The sequence below is a fragment of the Oryzias melastigma genome, linkage group LG22, assembly GCF_002922805.2.
Source record: "Oryzias melastigma strain HK-1 linkage group LG22, ASM292280v2, whole genome shotgun sequence".
Lineage (NCBI taxonomy): Eukaryota > Metazoa > Chordata > Actinopteri > Beloniformes > Adrianichthyidae > Oryzias > Oryzias melastigma.
This window is the reverse complement of record NC_050533.1, coordinates 16,283,100-16,305,062: the sequence shown is the minus strand read 5'-3', so window position 1 is coordinate 16,305,062 and position 21,963 is coordinate 16,283,100. Positions and strand designations below refer to the sequence as shown.

The window sequence follows — 21,963 nt, the reverse complement described above, 5'->3', positions numbered from 1 at the left end:
TGTTTCCCCCAATGATCATTTTTGGTCTGAATACACCCTAGCAGGTCTTTCAAGGTGGTCTCAGTTTGCTTCCAATTGGACTAAGCTCCGGTTTGCTCTAAATTTCCTCAAACTGAATAGGCGCTGGGCTCGCAGCGGAACAGCTGGACTTAAACAGCCACCGTAGCAGGGCATTATGGGATGTAAACAGAATAGAATATAAGCAACAATGAGACATAGCAACTCAATGAAATGTGGTGGAACAAAGCAGACTCATTGAAACTACTTTTAGCGTGATACACATTGCTTCTCATTGTTTTTTCTAACAATTTACAGTATATGAGTATATAAACTCTTACACCTTCATAGTCGTCGTCTCCTCAGTAACCACCCTGCAGCATGCCTCCACCACACTAAAAAGTAAAAAGTGTTGTACCTGATGTTGACACAGACCTTCAAAGTTGTTCCGAAAAATATAAAGTTTGAATAAGTGAACTATCAGGACAAGAATTGCTAAGCGTAGAACTTCTATAATTCTTTCTCTTGTTGTTTTGCGCTGCCCTCGTAATTCCTGCCCAATGACTGAAGAGATCTTTAGTCACATGGTTTTGTGTACAAGCTTTAGTATAAAACAGAAATTTGTGGTTAAAGGGAGTTTAAAAACAGACCAAATGAAATATTCGGACCAAATGAATTTTACTCGGTCTGGACCATTGAACAGGTGAACCGGGGTTCACCTGTCTGATAGTTCTACACAGCTCTACACTGCGAGCAAAAACATCAGACAGAGCTTTATTAATTATGCTCATTTTGGTCCAAAGACAGATTATCATAATTGTGCACTAATGGTCTATACGAGGGATTAACAGATTACATCAAAGGATTTTTGGTGTGATTTCTGATTAAGAAAAAGGCAACAGTGGAGAAAAGAGCTCCCTAACTGGAGGATTTAGCGTCCAGCCTCAGGAAGGGCGACCATCTGCCAGGACTAGTTGGGGTGTGAGATGACAGACAAGGAATATTCTGGAACATCTGGAGGAAGATGAAGAGACAGGTTAGTCACTGCAGCAACGAGAGAAGAGGAAGCAGATGAACGATCCCCAAATCCCTGAAACATCTGTTAGAGAACTCAATAAATAAGTTAGTCACTGCAGCAGTTTGGGATCAGGAAGCAGACGAGCGCAAAGTCATTGAAGTTCAGCTGTGAGACAAAAGAGATGAGTGAGTGATCGCAACAGTGATAGAAGATGATGGCAAACTGAAAATCATTTCAACTCTTTTGATTGAGCGGCAGTCAGTCAGAAAGCACACCAGAGTCAAAAACACTGGAACATCTGTTGTAAGACAAAACAGGCCCACAAGTAACTGCAATAGCAAGAATACGGGATCAAAACAAAATGAAAAATGTTGTTTAGACATAAGAAAGTAACTAGATGAGCACAAAAACTGGAAGATCTGAAAACGGGAGACGCAAAAGTCATGAAGGACTGCAAAAATCACACATTTGTGGCTAAAATATAAAAATAACATCCAGAGGACTGTAAAAGGAGTGGGAAAAAATCCCCAATGTATCCTAAAACAAACTGACAGAGATCCAGATCTAGACTAATCGAATAATAAATTAGTCGTCGACTATTTTACTAGTCAATTAGTCGTCGATTAGTCGACTAATTGTGGCAGCCCTAATGTACAGTCTGTGTATATATATTTTTAAAGTGCTGACGCTTTCCCTTTCAGCTTCATTCCATCTGTGTTTATGAGGGCAACCTCTTAAGAGAGGCTAAGAAAAGCAAACTATCTGGAGAAGTAGACTAACTTCGTCCCCTTTAGCATAAAAAATGGAAGTAAAGTTTTGAATCTTTGCAGATTGGTCTAAAATCACCTCAGTGTTTCTATTATATTTTGCTCTATATTTTACAGGTCCCTAATTTTCTCACTTGAAATTTTAACATTATTATAGCAAAATATTTTGTTTTCATGCATCAACAACCCATTTTAAGTGCATAAAATGTGTAAAAAGTAAGAAAGTAATGCATTTTGTTTGTTAGCTATGAATTAAATTCGCCCCTTCTCCTATTTGTGTAACACCAGGCAAAACTGCATCCAAACGTACATTTGGAAGTGCTTTCTCAACAGTTTGCAGATGGTTGCATTTTAGTTGTTTTCATTCCTTAATAGTGTGTCACCGGCACGTCAGCTGCAGCTTGTTTTGTCATTGAGATTTTCTCCATTCCACCCAGCCGCCTTTTTAGCTCCCAGTCTCAGGCGAGGAAAAGAGCTCCGACGACCCTTTGCCCCCAATCTCACTTGAGACAGATGAAGAAGCCTCCTGCCTTCTCCTCCTTCCATCCCTTTATCTCCCCTCCCAGTCCCCCCCACCCTCCTTTTCCCCCCAAATGACGTTGTTGTTGTGCTGGTTGTGATGAACCCGCAACTTTTCCCCTTCTGCACACATGTTGGAGGTTTGGAGCGGCAGATGGGTTTGGGGGCTCTCTGTGTGGGATGTAAATATCGGTGTCAAACGTAGAGGACACCCCGACCCCCAACTCTGAAGGCGCCGCCAGCGGGCCATCAAGCAATTATGTGCACTGCAGCGAGCGCAAAAGCGTGCTGATCTGCCGCATCACAAACGCGTCCTACTTGTTTACTTTTTTTTTTTTCGTTCCTTGACTCGCAGCATCATTGGGAAAACATACGCTGTATGTAAACATCTGTCCTGCCTCTCCTGAGATAATGCCGTGCCTCCTATTGTTAGCCAGCCTTTCTGCCTTCGTGCCTTCACCATCCAGGCGTAGTGGCTTGAGGAAACACAATTTGGCTCTTCTCAGCTCCCTGCGGGCCAGAGCCACTCCTCACACTGCCATTCATTACGAGTATTCCTACTAACAAGGCATGCATGCTGGGATGTGGGATCAAAATGGTGTTTCAAGACCTAATTCAGTGAATTTGCTCCCATTAGTGATGCAGTAGAACACACTGGAACGCCAACGAGCTTCACTTCCTCCTTGGTCTGGACAATTCTTTTTAGGGTTAGACCAATTTTTGAGAAACAAGAGTATTAGAATGAATATTTAGTATTGGGCTCGTTTTGGGGCTATACATACAAAACACTTGGTTATTGAACCGACGTTCAAGCAACCACTCCTGATAAAACGTCTTCTTATCTGCTTTTTATGCCTCCACATTGGACTGATCAACCCCTCCTATCCCGTGTTCCAAATAGGAAGCACCTGCGGGTTGGAAAAAAGCCAAAGTCTAATTGATAAATAGTCATTTTATGTCAGAATAACCATTCTTGCTCTGATACCTAATTTCAAAAGATATTTTTTTTCTTTATTGCCAGTTATTCAAGTTATAAACTGACCAATCAGATCCCTCAGTAAAAGCATGTGGCTCCTGCTGGCCGTGCCTCGAATTTTTGATTGACAGATTTCCTCGAGTCGCTTTCAGTGGGAGGGGTGTGGCCTTCAAACAAACCGGAACAAGCTCACTCGTGATTGGCAACAGTAGTTCCTCTAAAAACGTGACTCAGACCGACTCCGACTAATCGCTGTCGAGGGGCGGCAGTCGGTTGCAATATGGCGGTAGAAGTAATAGGAAATGACGGCGTAGGCTCTGATTTTGGTAGGGCTGGAGGATATACATTTCCTAAGTGAGACCTCAACACTTGTGTCCAGTTCCTACTTATATAGTCAATGGTTTCTACAATCGTTTTTGGGATCTACTTACCAAACCCCTAGCTATTGAATGCACGTTGCAAGTTAAACTAGGTAGAATTTTGACCAATTAGAAACTCAGATTTGGTAGTGACAATAGGATGGTGTCCCTTTTATTTCATGGAAGTGCCAACCGTTTTAAAAAATTGATTCTGAAGGAGAAATTTGCACCGCTTGACATTTCATACCCAGCCTCCACCAACTGTAGATGGCGGACATGTATTAGTAAACAAAGAAAACAAAGAATAAGCCTCTCCTTGCTTGTCCAGTGTGAACACCGTGAACTAAATTCACGTCTTGAACCAGCATTTAGCACGTTCCTGATCACATGGCCGGTGTGCCCGTAGCTTTAGCGATGAACTGATAGCACAGAGCGATGTGCTTCTCATCCAGGCCAGCCAGGAAGAGGTTAACAGCTCCTCTCCTCTCCACTTGATGACATCAGTATTGTCTCTGCATCCATGAAATTAATTTTTCTAATCTTAGTCAGCAGGAGCCGGGGAATTTGCACACATTAATATGGAAGTCGATCTGTACTCGCCCACCACTGCAGTCTTATCTTCTTCCCTCTGTTTCCCTCCCCCTTTCCCATCTTTCCTCCTTTTTTTTGACCGTGCGCCACAGAGAGCCCAAACACAACCCTTTTTTTTGTTCTGGAGGCACATCGCTGGGGCCCTCAGCACAAAAAGAAGTGGAGAGCGCTCTGCTACAAATAGAAACCATGAAAGATGAGGCTGATTGTCCCAGCAGACCGGCGAGGCTTTGGCTGCAGCACGTTGACTCTCCAGAGGCAGACGCTGCACAGAGGATAAAGAGGATCTGTTGACAATAATTAGCTGTATTTGTTTCTCCTCACAAATGCACCCAGGCTACAATAGTGTCATTACACAGGAATTAAAGTTGGCTCTCCATAGAGGTCCATTTAAGATAAAGAAAAGATAATCAATACTAAAACAGCAACTTGAGGCCTGTTTTTACACACAGCGTTAGTGGGATTTTTTTTAAAGCAATATTTCTCCACAGCACTAATTTGTGCCATGTGAGCACTAAATATGTCTTTATGGCTAAAAATATGCTTTCCTTTTGTACACCCTAAAGAGCATTTATGTAAATGAAGCTCCAGTTCACCGGGCCTGAAATAGTTCTGGAGAAACTTTTTAGATAAAAAAAAGTGAATTAAAAAACTGTTGCTCAAGACACCAATAAACCAGAGTTTCCTATACTACAATTTTGGCAGTCCACCAGTTTCTGAAATAGATGGCTTATGAAAACCATAAAGTAGATAAAGGAAAAATCTTTTTTAGTTTTCCAGAAAACGGTGCCATTGATGTCAAAAACTTTAGCTAAATACACCACTATTTTTTTTTTTTTTTGCTCTGTGCGATAAATGTCCATTTGTGAAACCTCTAGCTGATTAGATGCAATAGACACTCAAATGTAGACTCCATGTAGACTCCATTTTTTCATGCAGAGTTTATCTGCAACAAAAAGCAGGTTGACCAAAAAACAAAAACACCCCGAAAAGCTTCACAGCTTCAACCGGAGATGAAAAATAAAGCTCTAAAATCAACTGCATTAATGACATGTCAGCACTGCAAGGGCAAATGTATTTAAATAGCATTGCCATAGTTTAATGATAAGAGTTTTAATTAAAAAAGCCACACAGATTAGAGCCTCATCAACCCAGATTACAGACAAACACTTTAATGTTGCAGCATGAAGTTAGCAAAAGTGGAACATTTAGACACACTGATTATGGATCTGAAAATAAATACATATCAGCCAACCAAAGTATTCAATTCTGTTGCAAAAAATAGATACATGTGATACAAACCCCGTAAGTCAAAATTATATCCACACTTTCTGGAATGTCTTGTGTGACATTTTTATTTTCATTTAAAAATATATTGATTGTGGCGGACATAAAATAATTAATTGATTGTGCTTAATCAAAACGTTTAAATTCAAGTAATTAAATCAAATTACATGTAGCAAATTATAGCAATTAAGTAACTAAATGTAAAGTAAAAATGTCAATTATTCAGTTAAACCAAAGTTTGTGTTCATCAGAATAACTCATATGATTAATTTAAATGAAAGTATTTTTTGCAGTAATGCAGTTTTAAAAAAGCTATATCAATTTTATCAAGTTAACTTTGCTTATTTAAATCCACTCAACATTTTAATTTGAAAAATGAAAATGTAACAAATTACAGAACTTTTGTTAATTGATCCAATGTGTCACTTTTTTCAGTGTATGAACCTTAAAATGAGCCAGGATAGACGTGATAATCTAATTTGGAAACACTGGTAGTCAAAAAACCGAAAAAAAGACAAAAAAATAACAAATGGACAAAGTGACTAGCATCAAAGATGATTACCCTATGTCACCATTCACATCATATATGATAAGCATTTCTAAGACCCTTTTCTCATTCGTATGATAATACTATCTATTTGGTCCATGTTTTCTGCCCTGCAGTTCATCGTCCTTCCACTAGGGGCAGTAGAAGGGCAATTCCTTCTTATTTCAAAATGGCTTCTACCATAAACACTTTTGGCGGGAATAAAGTTTAGCTAAGTTTCAAAGCTTTATGGTGAGAATGACTCATCTATTGCCATATTGAAAAAAAAAAGACTTTGTTGACAATTAATTATTTTTTATACAAGTACACAATGTTAACAATGTGTGGATCACATTAGAAACAGTGGGTAGATATGAATTTCCCTGAATCTCAAAAAATGATAGTCCATTTTTTTTGTAGATTTCATCAAAGGATTTAAAAAAAACACAAATTCTGTCAATTGTTTAAAGTAGTGGACTTTGCGGTGTTAAAAACATTATTGAAATACAAGTAAAAATATTTACTCTAAAAAAGAAACTTGAACAAGAACCTTTAAATAGATAAATTCTCAATAGAAATTCACTCCTCCATTCACTTCAAACTGTGTTTTATGCATAAATATGAATATTTTTGAGGCTATGTCCGTGAGGTTTTTGCTAGACTAAAACACACAGGAACTAAAGAAAAATCTTAACCAATATTTTAAACTATTTTGGTTACTCCCTCAGAACAAACTGACAATAAAGACGGATTTCCCCATAGTGTGTTTGTGTTTGCATGGTGCTACTCCAGCATGTCCCACCAGCAATGCTGATAAATCTGCAGATTCTCCTTCAAACTGTTTCATCATTTAGCGCAGAACTGCATAATAACCATCTACTAATATTGTTTTATGTTTCCTTGATCCCCGTGTGTGTTTTCTGAAGCACATATCTGAGCCCTTTTGTGTCGAGCGTTGCGTCTTTTTCTGATCCACAACTTGGCACATTAAAGTGAAAAGGAGTAAAATCATTTGGCAACATAAAAACGTCGTCAATTGAGCTCAGAGAGGCAATTTAACCAGTTTCACCCCACAGTAATTTCACCCATGTTCTGTTTTAATGGCTTTGTATTTTTTGTTTTTTTTTATTTTTGGAAGAAAAAAAGAATAGCAATAAAAATAAGCTTACGAGTTCCTAAATTGAATTTTAAATTTAGCTGTTAAATTACTATTGTCTGCAATGCCTCCTCCCTATTTTTTGTCGAGGCCCAGATGAACAAAAGTGAAGAAAAATAAAACAATTACTCTGAATTCCCTTTGCTTTTTTATATATTTTTATGTGCTGTCCCTTCTGGCACAAACAAGATTCACTCTGTGTCATATAGTCATAATTTTTTTCCCTCTAAGTACAGCCGTTTTCTTTGACGCGACGAAAAAGAAATAACATTTCAATTGATGTGCTTTTTTATTTCTTTTATTTTTGTTGGTGGCTTTGCGAGAAATGATGGGCAAAGCTATCACTCCTGGAAAAAGTGGCATTTTATTTCCTCCAGCTTGTGATGAGAGCAGATTTAAAGCAGTCCTTTATTTTTATATTTTCCTCCCACCTCTGTGTGGATGATGTGTGGGGAAAAAAAACAATAATAGAATCAAGAATGAATTGAAAATGAGTGTTTTATTGAAGAAATCTCAATAAGTTTGTGAAAAGGAGAAGATAAATAGGAGGATTAGAGGCTGGAAGATAAACAGCTGCTAACACGTGTGTAAAAAGGTGTTTAAACAGCTTTTTCCTGAGGACTAGGTTTGATTTCTATGTTCCTAAGTGCAGCATTTCATTTTTTTTCTTAACCGTGTGTTCATGCTTGGCAGCTGGATGACAGGATTTACTTGTGTTTGCGCTCAGCGCTTTTTGGCTAGCTGACAACCACGTAAGATGGATTGGTAAACTAGATTTTAAGAGTGCTAGGTAATGTGTGAGCCTGCGACACGTTTGGTAGCACAGCCCTGGAAACGCTCTCACGGGGTCTGAGTCCTCTAGTTCCGATCACGCCCCCCCACTTATCCGAAACGGCCTTTTGGCTACATTGGAAACACATGAGCGGCATCAACTTGAGCACATTACCATCACTCAAAATAAATCCCCCCTTTGATTTCTCTCAGATGCTTTAACTTAGTTTCTGTGAACTCTATTAGAGTTGCGATCTGAATTGAGTTAATACCCCATTCCTGTTTCGTCATGCTCTTCACTGTCCCGCTGACAAACAAAAAGTACAGACAAACAAAAATGTGATGAAGCTTTCAGTGGAAACAAATGCAGCCTGACAGAAGCTTTGTCTCATTAAAAGGCTTTTATCCAGAAACTTCAATTGATCATGGTTTAAATGTTGCACTAAAATAAAATAAATGAAGTTGAATAAAAATGAACCCTAATAGACCATTTGTATGATATTAAAAACACATCACTGAGACCCATATCTCATTAACATGATCAAATCTTTTCTTAAAAGCACATTGTATATATAACTCAGTCTATGTTTTCTGTCCTGTCATTCATCATCCTTCCACTAGGGGCAGTAGAAGAGCTTTTCCAGCTCATTTCAAAATGGCTGCTTCCATGAAATGACAAAAATATTTTTGGCGGGAAAAATGTACCAAACCTTTAATTTGGAAATAACCAATCGATTGGGTTTCTGCTTTCTGTATTGAACGAATGAAAAATCTATTGATAATTACTTCTTTAAAATACATTTACATCATTTAAAAAAAATGTGGATCAAATGTGAGCTAGTGGGTTTTCCTGAACACTCATGTCAATATTTATGCACATTAAGCTAACACTGAACAACTAACTCAAACTGAAAACCTTGCTGTGAGCTAAAACTTACCAAATCTTTAACTCAAACAATATAACAACATATTTTTTGTGGCTTTTATTGACAGGGTTTAAAAATATCTTGTTTCCAAAAACTATCTGTCAGTTCTTTGATGTTGTGGGTTTCATAGTGTCAGAACGTTTTTTTCTTTTTTGTTGCATAAATAGAATCAAATTTAGACATGTTTTCCAACTAAAGTAAATGTTTACATCTCAGGTAAGCACTTACCGGAAAAATACCGCCTGATCAATAACTTTTGTGCGCTCTTTAAATAAGGATGAAGTGCTGCTAGCTTTCCTTTTAGCTGCTGCAGCATTCTCTCTCGTAGTCGTGATGCAGTTCAGAACTTTTAAATGGCAACTCAAATAGGTTGTAATAGATGTACCCCTTTTAATACTTTGATTCTACAATTGTGGCAACTGCAGTTCATTCATTCACATTAAAATACTCCAACACTAGGCCTGCACAATAAATCACAAATTTATTGTAATTGCGATATCAGCTTTTGTAGTATCACAAAAGTAATACAAACTGCGATAAAAGGTTACGTTGCGTGTTTGTACACAGGCTGAAACAATATTATGGCAGCTTCAAATGTTTAACAATTCAAATTGAGCTCTTGACTTATTGACCAATCGGATGGACCCCTTTTATGTTAGAAGCCCGCCTCCTATATAGACGAGGGTCATTTGGGGTCAAATTTTAGTTGTGTTGATTAAGTAAAACTGTTGTTTTTTATTCATGTATCAAATCGTTATTGCAATATATTATTGCAAGTTTTGCTCATATTGTGAGCCCTATTCCATATTCTTCAAAGAAGGGGCAAAATCGTAAAAATCAAAGCATGTTGATTAACCAAACTTTAATTGCTTCGTTGTCACATGTCACTATTTCGCCATACTTTAATTCAGACCCAATGCTGGCAGCATGTGGCTTTTTTTTTTTTAATTTTTGGCCAAATTTATCAGTGCATCCCTTTAGAAAAGCTGTCCTGGTTAAGTTGTGAAATAGGTTTTTGTACACAATACAAAGGGCAAAGTGTTCATGACTACACATAATTAAGTGTCAAAAATACTTTGAACTAGTGGTGTGGCAAACCTGAACAGGATATCCTTCTTTATCCACATTGCTTTGGATTAGTTTTAGAGCAGCTGTGCTTCACTTTCTGCTTTTTTTTTTCTTTTTTATTCGATTCTCCCACTACCCTGACACACTCAATCGCTCTCTTTCTACTTTATACTCACAGGAATAGTCCAAACTACTCCACACACATGCCTCAGTAGGTAAAACCCTTTTACAGCCAAGGCGCCTTAGCCTCGCACACGTAACCTGCTGAATGAAGTGCTCCCCTCCCTTGACATGTTTTTCTTGATATTAGCCTGGCAATATGAGGCAGCGGCAATTTCTCCTCTTCGCTATAGACGAGGTGATATTGAATTGGGGAAAAGAGAGGACGCTGAGGAGGGTGGAGGAGGGAAATGTGTGTGTGTGTGAAACAGTAATGGAGCAAAATAGCAAAAATCACTCATGATCCAAAAAAAAAGTGAAAGCATGGTGGAAAAACGCTGGAGCACATCACTTTTTTTTGCCTCCCAGACAGATAAAGTATGGGGGATAGATAAGCCTCTTGCTTTGAACAGGAGTTTTGTAACAGCTCTGTTAAACTCTCAACAACCCTATAAATGGCTCTGAAATACCAAACCACAACCTAACGTTCCCAAACTTGAGCCAGCCAGGACAGTCTCTCAAGAAAACTTTACACCACAAATAAACCAACATACATGATGCTTTTGTACTCATTATTTATATTGTTTATTTATTATTCAAGACAACTTTAGTAAAGGGTGTATACTTATATAAATTACACTTTTCTACCTTCCTTGAAGGCTCTTTACAGTCACAGTCCTATTCACTCATAAACACACACATTCACACACTAATAGCGGCTCCGCTGCTGAACACTGGCACCAAAACCACCAGGAGCAATATAGGCGGGAATCAACTCCTTTTTCTTTTTTAAATCATAATTTTGCCTGGATTTAGACCACATTCGTTAAAGTCAAGGCCCGGGGGCCGGATCTGGCCCGCCGGGTAATTATATCCGGCCCTCCAGGTTATTGTATTTTATTGTTATTAACGGCTCGATGTTATCTTGCGCTGGTAACACATTGAAGAAACACTACAATTATAGAGGTTGAGAGATCAGTTATAATGATCTATGGTCTATTTTTCTTTTTTTTACACACAGCGTTTTACATCACAAGGGTGTCATCATCCTCTCGGATAAAATAATTAAGGGTAAAACAGAGTAAAACAGCCAGACAACAAAACACATAAGAACATGTAAGGATTTGATTTGTTTTTACTAACAAGCACACATTTTATTTCTGTTACCTTTGTTTGTTAGTTTACTTTGTTTAGCAGCATGTTAAAATTTGGATCATTTTAAGAGGGTATATTTCATGGAGATCAAAATCTTTTGGGGTTTTTACAAGTGTAATTTTTTATATAAAATAACGTAAAAGTAAAGACATTTTTTCTTTTAACATTTTCTAACTTGTATAATTTTGACGAAATATAATTAAAGTTATTTAAGATTTAAGTAGATTTATTCTGGAATAATATTCCTGCCTGTTTGTATTCATTTTATTTTCTAAAAGTTCAGTTTTTAAAGTTTTAACAATTTAGTTTTAGTGTACTCATTAAATGTTTATTTTGTTTGACCTGCAACCTAAGGTATGTTTTGGATTTTGGCCCCGGTGAGTGATGAAGTTTGACACCCCTGATATAGGGGCTCGCCTTTTGGATTGGCCAGTGGGCTCAACACAGATACCTGTTTTATTGCGTTTTTTGGAACATTGTTTGGGGTTGGTGGCATAAACTCAGATCATCGTGTATGACCAACTTTAGCCTTCATTTTTGCCACGGATCACCCAGTGAGTGACCAGATTGCCTGTCCAGTGTTTATATCCATCCATTTTCTGGATCCGTTGGATACCATTTCTTGGGTCATGGGATGCAGGACGCATTCAAAGTCACCTAACTTACCATTTCTTCAGCATTTTAATGATAGGTCTGAACTGCAGCAGATTGTCTTGACCACGTCTACATGTCTAAATGCAATGAGAGTTGCTGCCATATGATTGGCAAATTAGAAATTTGTGTTTACAAGTTGTTGAACAGGTGTTTTAAAGGGGCCATACCATGAAAAACAAACTTTTTGAGCTTTTAAGTGTATTATACTGTACCTCACTATAAAAAACCCAAATGCGGTATTTTGATCCGTTCACGCATTTCTGAGTAATCCTCTAAAAACTCAACATCAGTCCCTTCCATACCCACGAAAACCAGCAGGTCCTCATGATCTTATGTAACATTGTGAGACAACGCCCTCCAGGATGAGTCTGCTCTGACTGCACAGCCCCAGTCTAACACCAACACCTAATTTCTCCACAAAGCTAGCAGTGATCAGCAAAAAAACAAACAAAAAAAAAACATTCATTTTAGATTAACAATACTGAATATCTTACAATTGTGTCCTGGCTTCAAGTAAATTCCAGCTCAAGCAGGTGATCGTTGCTTTAGATGCGGGGCTCCTTTAAGATATTTAATAAGTCATTTGTTTTTTAGTGTTCCAAAGGTAATATATGATCATATATATGTATATAGTTCACTCTGAAAGGCTTAAGAAAATCATGATAATGCCCCTGTAAATAAAGTGGTCAATGAATATATGTGTATGTGAAATTTATATATTGTCACATAGGAAACCAGTTCCTAAAATGTGTTTACATACTGCATACATTTGTATATTAATAATTTCAGGATATTGTGACTTTCAAGTCCTAATGAGAACATTTGGAATGTTTTTTAGTAACACGTGTATCTGTAGCTTTCATTTTTCCCTTTAACTCCTTTGTCTAAACAACAGTTGGAACCCCCGTCTGCTACGCGTTAAACCTCAACCAAACAAGTAGACTCACTGGATAAACAGAGATTCCCTGCTAAACTTGCTAAAATCTTTTGTCTCAATTATATTCTTCTCATTTTCCTTAATTCATAAACCAGATTTATTTTAGCAGCTTTTTCATGTCTTTCCTGCCAATTTCCTATAAGCAAAACATGGCATCCAAGAGGGAAGCTCAGTGATTACTGGCACCGCTGGGTTGTGGTTGTGGGAACAAGGCCAAAACAGTTTTTTATTGCCATCGCTTCCCGCTACTTTAAACAACATTTACAACACTTTAAAACCTTTTCAAACATTAAAACAAAGATACAAGGTCTAGGTTTTAATTAAATCATCTTGTTGTTGGCTCGCTGCCACTAAAGTTTTCTCCTTGTAGCCACGCAATAAACATCTTTACTGACTTAATTCAATTTGTTGTTATTATCCGTAAACATTAATTTAAAGCTCCCACTTGTTGTGCAATTATGAAATAAATCACTGTGGTTTGAAGTGGCTGCACTAAGTGGTATTCAGCTTTAAGTTCGGCAGATAAATTGAATACATCTGAGTTCTTCCGTCAGGAAAACCAAACCTGGTTGTGGATTATGAATCCCCTTTTCCCGCCTCTGCAGGTGTCCTCCATGGATTTTATGGCAATGAAGCGCTCCCAGCTTTATGGCATGGCCAACAACCCCTACCCTGCCGCTCAGCAGCCAGGGGGCGGACATTACCCCCCCAGCCAGCCATACTCATCTCCTCCTGCGCATCGATATCCAATGAACATGCCGACGAGGAGCCAAATGGGCATAGGAGGGATTCAGTATCCCCAGCAGCAGGTATGTCAACAAACCAGGAGGCTGTGGGAGTTTTCTGATGGGTATCAGTGTAGGTATTATAAGCAATGCTGCTGTGGTTCAGGTTTAAAATGACATCTACCAGTAATCCACAGGTATAGTTGGTCAGACGGACTGTAGTGTGACTTTGTGGATAGTTCTTTCTAATGGCCTCTGAACACATACTGAAGGTGTGTATGTTTGTTCAAAAACATGGAAGAAACTGTCATTTCTATTTGTCTTTATGGTTCAGTTCTTCTTTGCAAAGGCAATAGTTCATTTGTTGACTTTATTGAGTCCTCTGTAAATCCCATTGGTCCTTCCAGGTTGTGTGTGTGCTTGTGGAACTGATGCCACAGAAGGGTTTTGTATGGCGTGAAAACCGTCACCCACATGCTTTGCAGAGCAAGACCTTCCCCTGTGCATGTGAACGACTATTTGTGTTCATCAATTTATTTGCGGGTTGGGAGGGTAGGGTGGGGGGGTACCCTGCTGTTGCTGTGTGCTATATTTAGAAAGCCCAGTTTGAACTTGGACATCTCTCTCTGGGCTGACTTGAGCTTCCACGCATAGAGGAACTCGAGGATGCAGAGAAGGAGAAGACCATAAGGACTGACAGACTGTCAGATTTCTCCACAGCATATTTTGCTGAAATGGACAAATAAGAAAGATTACACAGATTTTAACAGTTTGCTTTGAATATTGTCAGAGTAAAAGGAGAAGACATTTACAATTACTGAATTTTCCACAGTACATCAATGAACTGTCTATTTTCAAAATTATGTCTTATATATTATGCACTACTATGTACTATAAGGTGCATTAAGAGAGATGAAATAGTCAGGTACAAGTCTCTCAATCAGACTTTATGAATGGTGTTCACAGTAATTTCAAAACTTCTTTGTAGCATGCTAACATGTTAGCTACAATAGAAGTATTAGCCACACTAGCGAATTCACAATACCTGCAACTTCCATCCTTGTTTGTAACAAGTAAATAAAAAAAACAGACAGAAATCACCAAAACAAACATTACTGTAACCACTCTAACTCCCACATTTTTTATTAACATAAAGTAAGAAAAACAGTCCGATCCCACTACACGTTGGCTTCATTAGCATATTTACAATACCTGTAACCCCTAACCTGCCAACAAGTAAAAAAAAAAAACAGACTGATACCACTGAAAAAGTTATTACTGTGACTATGCTAACTCCCAACCTTGTTAGGTCAAATCCAATTTGTATCCCTACCCCATACGGTTTCTCCCTATACCTACATGTATCCCTCCAACCGGAGAGATTTGTAAAAAATAGTGGCAAGGTCCAAATGTCCACCCTAATCTCTAACTACTAAAAAACTATACAGTGCAGGACTATATTGTGTCCTTGATTTTAAAAGCAATTCGGACACCATCCTCACTACTTTTCGTTTTTCTAAATGCTGGATATGACGTCATGATTTCAAAAAGTGAAAATCTAATCAATACAAATATTTTTAAAGCATCTATTTATGTCTCCACTGTGTTCTGATGATGACAATGTGTTGAGTTTATTAAAAATGTACATTTAAACAAGTTTTTTTTTTTTGCAAAAATTGTTCGACAACAATTCATTGAGGCCTGTATTTGCTAATTTAGTGAGCATCGAAGAATGCTAGATTTTCGCAAAGACTTCTGGGAAATTTCTATTGCATTCGACTTTGGAATTGAAGATCTGGACAGGACTAGAAAATGGCGAAAGCACTAGAATGTGCACTATGAGTAGAGAAGCAATTCGGACAAAGCCAGTGTCTTCAAATTCGGACGTTACTACCGCTTGATGATGTCATCAATTGTCGCCGGTCATCTGCGCTAGTGTGTAGCTGAAAATACAGAGCGCACCCACATGAAGAAATAGATTTCTTCTCTGCGCCACAGCGGATCATCCTACCAGTGGCGGGATAGCCAGCCTCAAGCTGTTACGGCTCCTACAATTGGAGCAATAGGGGTAGATTCTCTACCCAGAGGGGTAGAGAAGCATTTTGGATTCTGTCCTTGGTAACACATAAGAAAAGCAGGCTGACACCGCTACATGTTAGCTGCGTTAGCATATTTACAATAACACCCAACCTTGTTTGGAAATTGTAAAAAGCGCCCTGTACTGGAACGGCCATGGTGCAGAGGTAGGGTGGTTGACCTGTGATTGGTTTTGTTCCTGCTCTGCAAGTGTGTGTCAAAGTGTCCTTGAGCAAGACACGAAACCCCACATTGCTCCTGGTTATAGGTTTAGATGTCAGGCAGCGGAGCCACCATCATTGTGTGTACGGGTAAATGGGACTGTGACTGTACAGTACTTAAGGCCTTCTATGACGGTAGTAATAGTCTTTATAAGAAAACACCATTTAGCATTATACCTTTCAAAATTGCTTCAACACCAGTATGCACATCCAGAATGAACACACGTATATAAGACATTCTGGATTATAAGGCACAATGTTGTTAGAAAAAATAAAGGCTTTTAACAGTGCAAAAAATATATCCAGTGATTATAGTGTGGTATGACTTTGCCAACTTTATAAATTTTATGCTGTAAAAATATTGTATTTTGGTGATTTGTATGTGGTATACAAATATATCTTCGGATGTTGTAGCTGCATGTCTATAACCCCTTCTGATGCATTTCTGAGACAACAAAATCATTGCGGTGAATAATTAAAGGCTTTATATCATGAAATACACAAAGTGGGGAAAAGTGATGGTTTATATGCATAAATATGCTATAGATGGAGGCTAATCCCAGTGCACAGGGATGCACAGTCATATACAGACAGAAAATACATCCATGGTACTATTTTGTGATGAAATCCTCCCGCGTATTACATAGGGGAGGCTGTGGTTAGGGTAGCAATCACTGCCTAGCGTTATGGAATGTAATTAGTTCAAATAGAATTAGTTGTTCACTCTGGCTATAGCCATGGGAACTGTGCTTCTAAAGTTTCTAATTATCTGGCTCTGGCTTTAAAAGCAGCACCACCGCATTGCCTATCTGCAGCCGGAGAAATCTAGCTCGCAGTAATGAGTTCGGAGGAGGAGGTTTAATTCTACACTCTCGGATGAGCGTAATGAGCCTCACCTACAGAAAAGCGGTCAGGGGTCTGATCAGGGAGGAGCGGAGCAGGAAAGGAAATGAATATTCAAAAATATGTACTGCAAAATGTACGGCGCAGCAGCTCCTAAAGCGACCGCTGTTCCCGTATTTAAGATATGCTCCAAATGTTGGGATGATTGCAGCTGTGTGCGGAGGAGGAGGAGGAGGAGCGGTCCGCCGCCCCACCCTCTCTCATAAGCCCTGAGGTTGGGAAACTTTTTCCCGGTTCAGCTGTAAAGACCGATCCTGATTGCAGCTGCAACAGCAAGGAGGATTGTGGGTGATGTAAGGCAAACAACACACAATCACCCATGATGCATCACACTTGAGGGCTGAGACCTCAGCTTGTCACAGTCAAGCATGCTGGGATGTTGCCAGGCAACGTGACGTCAACAAAGACATGTGTGTATCTCCCTGTCTGTGTTTTCCCTGGGATCCACAGTGTGTGTGTGTGTGTGTGTGTGTGTGTGTGTAAAGGGGTTTTAACAATAGAACAAAAGGTCTTCTTTGACTTCCTTTCATTACTATGATTAAATCCAGCTAAAATTAAGCCTCACTCAATTTAAATAAGCTCTCCACAGCAATATTTCATCCACTGGAGTTATTGGATATTCGTAGAGGCTCATGTCTGTCCTTAATACTGCCATGGGAGGGGGCTCCATAGTTCAGCTTGTAGATTGCATTCCCATGTCAAAGAGTCTTTCCCACATTAGGTTTGATTGTGACTCCTGACCACTCAAGTCCTCCCCTCCCTCTTTGTTTTATTAAAGGTAAGATCTCCCAAATTACAGGAATGATGTGTTCCGTCCGTCTACCTCAGTGACATTTAGCCACATGACAGTTTGTGTTTATCCCGGCTCCCACTCTGAATATGTGACTGTAGCAGGTCAGCTGACCTCTCTGTGCTCAAAACTCTCTTTGTTCTGCACACGGGTGTTCTTTAGCCTCAATATTGCAGATATTGGCACCTTTAACTAAAAAAGCCTACAATCAATTGATCTAAAAAACGTGAATTTATTGACAACTAGTACATTCAATTAAAATACATCACATCTTTTCATCTTAACAGGTTAGAGAAATCATTTACACATTAAAAACCGGGATGCAAGAAAATTCTCTCAGCTTTTACTCATTAACATTTTAAAGTGGAACATCTTCTGACATATAGATGTATTTAATGTTGTTTTTACTTTATTTTTTTTTATTTATATAACCCAGCATTTATGCATTGATGTTAGTGAACGTCAGTGTCCTGCAGTTGCCCTTACCCTCACCAAGAAAAATTCCCTCTTTTAATAGTTTATATCAAGTATAAACTGAACATACAGACATTTTTAATCAAGAAATATTAAGTTATAACAGGAATACTTTGGAAACACACTACCACTGCTGAAGAAATTCAAGAAACTCCAGCTCTTGCTATGTGAGTAACTGCAGTTCCATTTACTACCTTTGGGTGGTGCACTCTTTTGAAAATGTAAAGAATTAGAAGAAGAAATAGAAGAAATGATGTAAATATCCAGTATTGTTTCGTGAGAAATAACATTCAGTTCAAATGAACATCAATCCTGTCAAAGTACTTGTATTTCATTGTATTTCATTTTGATTTCTGTAAATTACTTTTGCTTTCTGAAATGTTTTTTTTTTCTTTTTTACGTAAACCACAAAAAGTAGGTACTATGGGACATCACTTGACAGGATCCTAGAACTCAAAGTTATTTGGCATGAAGCGATATCCCACAGACCTATTTTTTTCCAGTTTTTCATTCTTTTGTTTTCTAACATTTCATTTGTTTTCTGGAAATAACTTTGGTTTTTTTTGCTTTTTTAACTGCTGTCATGATCTTTAAAATGTTTTTGTGTCGAGTGATTTGTTGATGTGATTTGCACTTCACAGCCACTGTAGTTTTCATCATAACAGTCTAAATCAATTTTTAGAAAGCCAAATTTTCTACAGATTTTGTCCAAAAACACAAAGCTTTAAAATGTTCACGCATTACCTATGAGCTCTGCATTGTAAGCTTAGTTTTTGTACTATTGATTTAATAAAAATATTTAAATAGTGAGTGAATACGTCTTAAATGTAAAAAAAGGACAAAGTTAATTAATTTTGTGTCTTTTATTTTTTTTTTTTTGCTAAAAAAGTCACTGAAATCGGTATTCTAAAAGATGTTCATTTTAATTAAAGAACTGACATGCATAAAGAGTCGGGAAGAGTTTAATGCATGACCACTGGCTAAACTGAATCTGAGTTACCCCCCAAGGAGAGACTATTTGGAGTGACTTTACTGTTATTTTGATCCATTTCCTCCCAGTTGAACTTTTTATTCCCCATTTGTCATAGCTGCTGACCACATGACCTTATGAGCTATTCCGTCTAGGACATGGTTAACCAATTTAACCCTAAAACATGGAGATGCTCTCACTACCAACTGTGCCTTTTAGCTTTGCTTCCTTAATCCACCATACGAGACAGGAAAAGACACCAGACTCGTGGCTAATGCCCTCTGAAAGAAAAAAAAAAACACTCTCCTATCTTTGCAGCCTGCAGCAAATAAGGCTAGACCAGCCCCTAGATGTAGTTAAGGTCATGCTGAGTCTGCATGAGAGGCAAGTTGAGTGTATCAGACAGTCAGAGACGGTGTGTGTGTGTGTAAAACCCCAGAAGATGTTGAGTGTGTGTATTGAAAAAAAAAAAATGATAGAAAGCAAAAAGCAGGAGAAGGAGGCGGGTGTCTTGAGGATGAAAGGCCACATGAGGGAAAAAAAGGAAAAAGAAGAAGAAGAAGGGCCTGTTTTGGATGTGCTGCGAAGTTGAAAACAAAACAAAAAAAAATTGCTGCCAATTCTGAGTGTAATTTCCTGTGATGTCAAAGTTGGCAGACGAAAAGGAAAAGGAATTTGAGGGAAACATTAGTGTTTGATGTGAAAAGAAGGGAGGGCTGATGGAGTGGGAGAAGAAAGATATCTTGGGAAATAGCTGAGTGTGTGTGTGTGTGCGCGTTTGTGTGTGAAAGAGGTTGAATGTGTCAACGAGTCAGGCAGAAACCATTACCAGTGTTGGATGTTTGTTCCTAGCACGCTGGGCCAACTTAATAGAAGCCAAGCATTAAAGTCAAGTGGAAATGTGGCTGACCTGCCACCTGTTCAGAACACACAAAAACCACAGCGGCCCTCCACAAAACCCCTGTCCTTCGTGGCTTTGTGCCGCTTTAAATAGCTTCCTTTCTCTTTTAACACACGACTCCTCCGGCTTTCTGTTTATTCATCAAAGAAGGAAAAAGGCAGAAAAATACTGGATCACTTTTAATCTTGTATTCCTTTCAGCTGGGCAACATCTGTCTTCTTTGAACTGAAAGCTTTCAAAGACGGCTCCGTTTTTTTATTTACTTCACATGTCATATTTATGTACAACACATGAGGATGAAACCATAACCTAAATCTTTTCATAAAGAACTCTAGACTCTCTGATGTAGGAATTCAGTTTTTTTTCTGTTCGATTTTAAATCTGTCTTGAAGGGAAAAACATTTCTGGAGTCCAAGCTGTTAAACGATCTAAGCTTTTTTCAATAATAGAAAGAGGTTTCTATATTAGTGTTTCATTGAAGGCCTGAAGTCCCGTTCAAGTCTTGAATGCACTTTTAGCACACTGCTTTCACTGCGTTTACTAGTGCGTTTACTCACAGTTGGAAGCGCAGCGAATATCATGAATCTTTCTCCTGTTTTTTTTTCACAGCTTCATTCCGATAAATCCAATATATTCCAACTTGATGTCATCTATTTCCATTTCCATGCGTTTATTGTAAGCGCGTCTATTGAAGGTGCGTCTATTGAACATCTCTACTGAACGTGCTTTTTTTGAACGTGAGTTTCTTGAACGTGCGTCTCTTGAACGTGTGTTTATTGAACGTGCGTCTGTTGAATGCGCGTCTTTTGGACATGCGCCCATTGAATGTGCGTCTATTGAGCGTATTTCTATTGAACGTGTCTATTGAACATGCATCTATTGAATGTGTGTCTATTAAACGTGTCTATTGAACGTGCGTCTTTTGGACACGTGTTAATGACCGCTCGTCTTTTGGACACGCGTCGATTGAATGTGTGTCCATTGAACGTGCGTCTATTGAACATGCATTTATTGAGCACATGTTGTGTACGTATAGCTGGACACCGAACTACGTGAGAGTTTTTAAACCATAAACATGCAAATGCGCACGTTTACAAAGACTATTCACTGGAAATGGTCCCTTGAAAATGCGTTGCTGATGTAAACATGGAATAATAGATTAAAAGTTCATTAGTACCTGAACACATACAAACAGCACAGGAATTGATTGTATTTCTTCTCCACATTTGCTTAGAAATAGATTCAAATCCGGGCCACAGCAACCAAGGCCTTAGTCACATGTCTACCTGTATGGAGGAGGGTAGATTAAAACGGGTGATGAGGGTTTTTGGGTTGTCCAGGCCTAGTAGAGGGTTGTATTCAGGAGTGGCTACATCTTAAGAAGAGTGCAAATGTGTCTTGCTGTTCCTTTGAGGCTCGTAAAAATTGAACCTTCGATTGTATGTTCCAACCCCTCCGAACCGCACATGCTGAACAAGGGTAGTGTTAGTCTTACTCAAGTCATAAACGTGTGACAATTGTGTTGTATTTATAAGTATAGTATAAGTTATACACACTTATGCATGATAGTGTCATATGGTGCCCTTGCACCACACTCTTGTCATGGGTAATACCTTAGTGGCATCCACTCTTATGGGTGTTTTAGGTTTTTGGGCTGTCCGGGCCCATGGAGGGTCGTAGACAAGTGCATCCAAACTTTAAAGGGTGTGTCTTGCAGTTCCCTTGAGGCTTGTGCGGCCATCTCATGAAAATGGATTGTCCAAATGTTGTTCGCGTGGTAAGTGCATGGTAAAATTGTTGTAAGGCAAACTTAAGTTGCTCGCTGGTGAATGCTTGCACAGATCTTTAGTTGTTGGCAAGGTGTGGGCACTGGCCCCTTACTGACTGCGCCAAATGATAAATGCATGGGGTGCAGGTAGGATGTCCACTCAAACTACACTCTGATTGTCTAATTTCTAACAGTCAGGGTGCACACAGGTGGCCTGCACGCTTATCCTTAAAACAGCACTAACTGGCCCCTTGCACAGTGCGTAAAAG

The 21,963-nt window shown here is 38.7% G+C and overlaps 1 protein-coding gene across 1 annotated transcript in view; it reads left to right on the top strand.

Annotated features, from left to right (window-relative positions):
- arid1b (AT rich interactive domain 1B (SWI1-like)) overlaps nucleotides 1-21,963 on the top strand; it is a gene marked incomplete in the record, with an annotated part of 225,344 nt that overhangs the window by 23,012 nt on the left and 180,369 nt on the right. The window contains 1 exon segment of the mRNA XM_024269837.2: nucleotides 13,472-13,675. Within this exon segment, the coding sequence (XP_024125605.1) occupies nucleotides 13,472-13,675 (204 nt within the window).